The sequence below is a fragment of the Carassius carassius genome, chromosome 23, assembly GCF_963082965.1.
Source record: "Carassius carassius chromosome 23, fCarCar2.1, whole genome shotgun sequence".
NCBI lineage: Eukaryota > Metazoa > Chordata > Actinopteri > Cypriniformes > Cyprinidae > Carassius > Carassius carassius.
In genome coordinates this window covers 7875473-7882815 of record NC_081777.1, presented here as the reverse complement: position 1 = coordinate 7882815, position 7343 = coordinate 7875473, and the positions used below count along the sequence as shown (strand labels likewise).

Genomic DNA, 7343 nt, shown 5'->3' with positions numbered 1-7343 from the left:
AACTTGCGTGATTGTTTGTTTCATACGTGACAATTGCTCGAGAGGAGGTTAATTATTTTACATTTTAAAAGAAAATAAAAATAGGAAGAATTAGGAAGAATCAATAAATTGTGAATTATTTACTGCCAGGGTGTGAATAAAAAAGTAACTTTAATCTGATTATGAGGATAATTATTATAAAATGTATGTAAATATACTCTAATACTAGCAGGCTACTTGATTTTTGGAATCTGATTATGTAATCCAGATTACATGTAATCAGGTACTACCCAGCACTAACTATATAGCAGCCATAATTATGCAATGACAGGTTAAATTTTATCTTAAATTTTGTTTATTGAACTGGTCTATTAAAGCAACTTTATGGCAATCGGACTCTTTGTACCGAATGATTAACACAATACTTTCTTGTGCTTCTTTTTATGGCCGTGTTTATTTCCATCTGACGGGGCCCGTGGCAAGTGAAAAATATGCGTGACAAAGAAAACTATTTCTAAAGAACAGATATTATCTGAAGAATTGCAACATTTGTGTATTGCTTTTGCACTCCGCTTGGTCTGTTGTTGAGGTTATTCTAATCCTCTATTCTGAAACCAAATGTGTTTATCAGGGTTGGCTACTAAGAGCAGAGTGAGATAGTAGCACTTGTTGACAACTCTACTTGGGTCCATTCATAACAGGAAACAACAGCTCATTATCCTTCTGCTGCTGCTCTCAGCCACGGCTAAATAAACATTTATATAGTCAAAGAAATTGTTTCCTGGATCTCATTGCAAGGCTGTTTTTATTATGCCCAGTATGTGTGGATGACGCATGTCATGAGCTGCAAACATGTTTCCATTGCTCAAGAGTAAGTTTTACTTTTGTAATCCTATATATACACGCTTGCATTGAAATAATGCTGATTTCAGGTTTCACTTCAGTATTTCTCATCCTATGTAACAATGCTAGGTTACCTGTATTGTCATATCCACTTTCGTATCTGAAACAACAGTTAAATGAACAGAATATAATCTACTGAATGAGCCAAATGTGTTTGTGGCAAAGGCCATGAAACATGTTTCTTGTATATGTAGTTGTATGATGAAAAAAAAAAAAAAGGCAGACACAAGTGCAGTAGAAGAAGCAGCTGTATTTGACTATAAAGGCATCTAATCCAGTGTCTCTACGCAATTTTTATTTATATATTTCAGTGTAAAAAGCCTATATTCTATAGAAAAAAAAGGAACAGAAGTTTAACAGAAATCCGAAAATAATTTCTCAAAAGAAAACATAATAATCACAATAAGTCCCCATTCACCAATCATTTTCATTAAAATAGAAACATTATCTCAAGCGATCTATCTTTTTTCCCTCAAAACAAATATATATACCTTATTTATATATTTATATGTATTTTCCAAGGCAGTTTGGCATGGCCAACAGACAAAAATGATCATGGCCATATTATTTTATACCTCAACACAAAGTTTAAAAACATCTCAAATGAGGGCTGAAGTATGACAACAGTTGTTTCGCACCACTGGATAGTGGCGGTCAGGTGACCACGTACAAGATGGCACTGATGAAGAGAGGCAAGTGCAGCCATACACAAAAAAAAAAAGCCATAAACAAAAACACGCACCCACACATGAAACACAAAGCTCTGAGCTTCAAATTAAAGTGAAATATATGCTTTTGTCTTCCCTAAACCAGGTCTGATGTGAAAATCTCCCAGCTAAAAGCACAAGAATGGGACCTGACATGATGGTCCGGTCATGAGGTGTGTGTGTGTGTGTGTGTGGTGTGTGGTGTGTGTACTACTGCAGGTCTTTTTCTCCAAAATCCATCTTGTTTTTGCCTCATTATTGTTGCATCATAGCTCTGAGGGTCTGTATATGGCCGTTACAGTCACTGGGATAGTTGATATGCTTTATTCCCTGAATACAATAACTTTAGGCAAGTATTGAGTTTGTGGGTGAGGATTTATGCACTTTGTATTACAGGAATCAAGCGTGAGGGTGACAATGTGTACTGCATGTAAAACATTAAGTGTGAAACTAAATATGTAAAACTAAACGTGGAGAGAAAGGAAATGGATGAATGTGAAAGAAAACAAGGGCAGGTAAAGGTACAAGAAAGCTCATCTTGGGCTGAAAGGTAGTGATTAAGCATTCTGTGTGCTTGTGTGTCTGTGTGTGTGTTTGTGTGTGTGTGTATCCCTGGGTTCTCAGGACCAAGTAATCCCTTCCCATCAATTTCTGTGGGACTATGTAGATCCTCGTTTCTGTAACTCCTGAATAAAGGCTGTGAAAGAACACACAGGAATAAATGAACACAGCAAATAATCATTAGAAAAAGAAAGAAAAATGCAAAGGAAAAATGTTTCTTCTTACCTCCAATGATTTCATTCTTTACCTTCTGAAGCTCTTTTCTCACCTCATCTAGCAGTTCCTAAACATCAGATGGACACATACAAACAAATTCATGTTCACATATACATACACACACATACAGTTGTGCTCATAAGTTTACATACCCCTTGCAGAATCTGCAAATGTTAATTTTAACAAAATAAGAGAGCTCATGAAAAATGCATGTTATCTTTTTGTTTAGTACTGTCCTGAATAAGCGGTTTCACATAACAGATGTATATATATACTCCAAAAGAAAAAAATAATAACAAAAAATAATTTATAAAAATGACCCCATTCAAAAGTTTACATACCACTGAATCTTAATAATTTTTGTCATTTCCTGGATGACCCACAATGATCCTGCGTTGGTCCGGAGCAGTTAAACTGCCTGCTGTTCTTCAGAAAAATCCCCCAGCTCCTGCACATTCTTTAATTTTTCCAGCATCTTCTGCATATTTGAACCTTTTCCAAAAGTGACTATGATTTTGAGATTCATCTTTTCACACAATCCATCTTTTCATACAAATGAGGCACTCACACGCAAGTACAGAAGGTTCAAATGCTCACCGATGTTCCAAAAGGAAAAATCAAGCATTAAGAGCCAGGGCTGAAAACTTTTTCAATTTGATGATCATGGTGAACTTAACTTATTTGTCTTCTGAAAAACATGTCTAGAGAACTATCTTCTGTAGCCTCTGAAGGGCAGTACTAAAAAAAAATATATATATTTAGGCAAAATAAGAAAAATGTACACATCTCCATTCTGTTCCAATATTTTCACCCCCTGGATCTTAGTCCATGTTTTTTTTTCTTCTGGAGCATCGTGAGCATTTAAACCTTCTCTAATAGTTGCACATGAGTCCCTCATGTTGTCCTAAGTGTAAAAAGAGGGATTTCAAAATCATGCAGTCACTTTCAAATAGGTTCAAATATGCAGAAAATGCTGGAAAACCAAAGAACGTGCAGGAGCTGGAGGATTTTTCTGAAGAACAGCTGACAGAACTGTTCAGGACCAATGCAGGACTCATGAACAACTATCACAAAACAGAAAAACAGTCATGGATCATACAGGAAGCGACACAGTATTACGATCATTTTATAATTTCAGTAATTATTTTTTCTTGTGGAGTATATAACAGATGTTTATATATGAAATAGCTTATTCAGTACAGTACCAAACAAAAATAACATGCCATTGACATGTTCACATTTTAACATTTCTTTGGTTCTGACCTGCTTAATTCGTTCCATCTCTGACTCTCCTTCTCCACTCTCGGGCTCTGCTGACTGGCTATTGGGTTTCATCCTGAAAATACATGAAGACAAGTATTTATTAAATAGAACTAGGAAAAAAGAATAGGAAAAATAAGAATAAAAAGGCAAGGCAAAAGCAATGTTCCCTTCACCAACCCTAAATGCAATAAACCGGTCAAAAGAAGCCCAAAGAGAATTTAAGATTTATTCAAAGGAAAGACCAACATCAAAGTCTAATCCACTTCCATGGCTTCAACTGGAATGTTATTGCAAAAAGGCTGCTATGAGTGCAGTTCATTTCTATATTCATGCATGTCTTTATCTGAAAAGCAGAAATTCCTCTTTCAATGGACAAGGTCATATATGAAAATTTCAAGTGGACAAATTTGCAAGAATATACATTTTGAATAATGTCCATCATCTGTGCACCTCTAACTTCATATTTTGAAGACCAATTTTGGGTGCTACTGTAAATCTAATCTTGCACACCAGTTAGTAGGGTTAATATAAATCTGGACCAAAAGTGATGCTGTGGTTTAAAGTCATGGATGTGGAGACAGCTTTAATATGGGCTCCTACACAGATATGGAAACAAAAGAAATATAGTCAGTAACAGAGAGCCCCCAGTGGATAATAAGAGCACAACAGCAGAATCAATTTAATGAATCCAAGCCTGAAGGCAATTTCAAAAATCTTCAAAGCATGTAATCCTGTTGAAAAAAGCATGTAATACTGTGACAGTGCTGCACAGATCTACAGACATTACAGAAAGCCAAAGAGTTTTCCAAAGCCCACAAGTTGAAGCCAAACAAGCTCAGAAACTAAAATCCACTCCAGTCACATGATGGGTCCAGTTAAGTACAGTCTGCCTGAACCAACTGTGTTTGTGTGTGTATGGTATACTTGATCTATCCCTACACTGGTGACAAACTTGCTGACGATCTGCTTAGAAATTACATGTTAGCTAAATCTGACTGATTTTGAGAATGTCCTCAAAAATAAAAGTGCCCCATGAAGTAAAATTTTCCTTTCATTGGTTGACTCGATGTCGTATCAATAGCTGATCTTATGAAAACACCCTCCAGTAGTAAAGACTGTCTTAATCCTGTACAGAATCACACAACTGTTTTGGCTGATGGCACAAGCACCATTACCAGGCCCTCAAATCGACAGAGTTTTATTACTTAAAAAACAGTGATGTTACCACGTCATTGCTGAGAAAAATTCAGTACTGATGGTGTTTTATTACTAAAAGTCTCAGGGCAGTTTTGACACATTTCTGTGTGTGTGCGCTTCGGTATAGAACTTTGATTTTTGCACACCTCGCAGCCAATCAGAATCAAGTATTCAGAAAGACCATGGTAGCCTACAGACCATGGGTTATGTAGATGTTTTATAATGTTTTTATAATGTTTTATTAAGAAAGGATGCAAACTGATCAAAACTGAAAGACTTCTACATTGTTGCAAAACATGTATATTTCAAATAAATAAAGTTCTTTTGAGCATTCTATATAAAGAATGCTGAAAAAATATGAAGCAGCACAGCAATATTATAAAAATATGATTAATAATGCTTCTTAAACACCAAATCAGCATTTCAGAGTCATTCCTGAAGGATCATGATATACTGAAGAACATGAAGTCATGGCTGCTAAAAATTAAATTACATTTTAAATTACATACTAAAGTATTTCTAAACTGTTATTTTAAACCATATTAATGTTTTCGCAAGATTTTATTTTTTAGTGTACTCCTCAAAAATTGAGCCTTACTGGGCTTAAAGAGACTTTTGAATAGTAGTGTGAGATTAAATATATATATATGTATGTATATATATATATATATATATATATATATATATATATATATATATATATATATACACGCTTTATAGAAGCTACAAAGGCCCATGTGTTACATGATTTTCACAAGATTAAAGGGTGTTCTTGGCCATGATGCAAAGCAATATGTTAAAACCCCTTTTAAACTATGTAAAATCCGTGTAATCCATGGACTTGAGTGGTTTACTACTTTGTTGCATGTGTTGGTAAATGTGTGTGTAAAAGCAGGGGAAATGGGGATGCCAGCAGTGATAGTCAAGATTCAAGATTTTTATTCGTCACATACAAGATTATATATAGCATATATAACCAGCAGTGAAATGTGAGTCCATAACCACACGAGAGCATACTGTTGTAAAAATACCTGGTAACTGGGCTAGAGGAAGAGGGTGACTCCAGACTTCTGGGTGCTGAGTTTGTCCTGTTTGAGACATGTACTGTATATATATACTTCACTTTAAATTTAAACTACAGGGCCCTATGGACAGTCACACTCAACAGCTGGAGTTCTTCAAACATCAAACTAATGGAGACAGTGGTGGAACTTGATACAAACAAACTTTTCAGTGCCATGTATAACTAATAAGCATAAAAGAATGTTTACCTGGGCATGGTGGCTGATTTTTCCCATGGTCTCCTAAATTCTGTTAATAAAAAAAAATCACAGATAATGAAAAAACATTCAATGAGTATCTAAATGTCACAAATCTCGATCATAAATCCATTGTTATCTTACCGCCTGGGCCTTGAGTGTCAGAATCATCCTGAAGATCATCAGGCAATGGAAAGGAAACAGACCAAGAGGAGAATGAAAGAGTGTTTCCTCAGCGTTCAGTATTAGTGCTGGCTTTTCAAGTCTAACTCAATTTTAGTACTTACATTTACAGTAATACAGGCTATATTCCATCTCAAGTCTATAGACAACATCTTTAAGTAACTTAACACTTTGGCATGCACTTTAAATGGTCGATTTACATGAAAGTTACAAGATATACAGGAATTTTACAGGAACTTTTTGCAGAATTTTTCCCACAAACAAATACCACCCTGCAGCCAATTTCAGTGATCAACTCAATGTCTACCATTAAGAAAATGTTAGGCTTTCAAAAAAAAAAAAAAAAAGAAAATTTGATAATTCCAGTCACAACTAGATGAGTAAAGTTTGAAGACAAACTTTACGTTGGTTTTAAAAAGCCTAGCTTTTTTTTTAGCCTAGCAAGAAAGTTTGAAATATTTTTAAAAGCTTGCAATCTGAAAATTTTCAGTTTTGAGTAGTTTAAAAGTTACAATAGTTTTAAAGATTAAAGTTTAAATGTTTTCAAGGCAATACAGTCTATCGGGAAAAAAACAGATATAAAGGTACAGGTATAAAACACATTCCTAGGGTACCTGGTGTGGTTGCTAGGCTGTTTCTAGCATGACTTGAATGTTGCTAGCATTTTTTCTAACATGGTTATCATGTTGCTAGCATGATGTTAACATTTTATTATCATGATTACCAAGTTTACTAGCATTGTTTCTAACATGATTAACATATTACTAGCATGGTGTTATCATGATTCTAGCATGATTAGCATGTTACTAGCATAATGATAGCATGTTTCTATTATGTTTAACAAGCTGCTAACATGTTTCTAGTGTGATTAGTAAGTAACTAGTATTTTGTTAGCATGATTCTAGCATGATTAGAACATTACTACCATGATTTTAGCACGATTAGCATGTTACAAGCATAATTCTAGCATGATTAACACGTTACTAGCATAATTATAGCATGTTTATATCATGTTTAACAAGTTACTAGCATATTTCTAGAGTGATTTGAAAGTTATTTACATTTTGTTAACATG

The 7343-nt window shown here is 34.7% G+C and overlaps 1 protein-coding gene across 4 annotated transcripts in view; it reads right to left on the bottom strand.

Moving 5' to 3' along the window:
* Nucleotides 1-1112: 1112 nt before the first annotated feature.
* The window catches only part of vaspb (vasodilator stimulated phosphoprotein b), a 52358-nt gene continuing 46127 nt past the window's right edge, over nt 1113-7343 (bottom strand). For 3 of the 4 annotated variants that reach the window (XM_059506132.1, XM_059506131.1, XM_059506133.1), the window contains 6 exons: nt 6230-6257; nt 6098-6137; nt 5858-5914; nt 3630-3702; nt 2376-2433; nt 1113-2286 (listed from right to left, as the gene is read on the bottom strand). In XM_059506132.1, coding sequence (XP_059362115.1) covers nt 2249-2286; nt 2376-2433; nt 3630-3702; nt 5858-5914; nt 6098-6137; nt 6230-6257 — 294 coding nt within the window. In that variant the 3' untranslated portion in view covers nt 1113-2248. The remainder of the gene's footprint in view (nt 2287-2375; nt 2434-3629; nt 3703-5857; nt 5915-6097; nt 6138-6229; nt 6258-7343) is intronic. The other variant, XM_059506135.1, reaches the window with a different exon arrangement.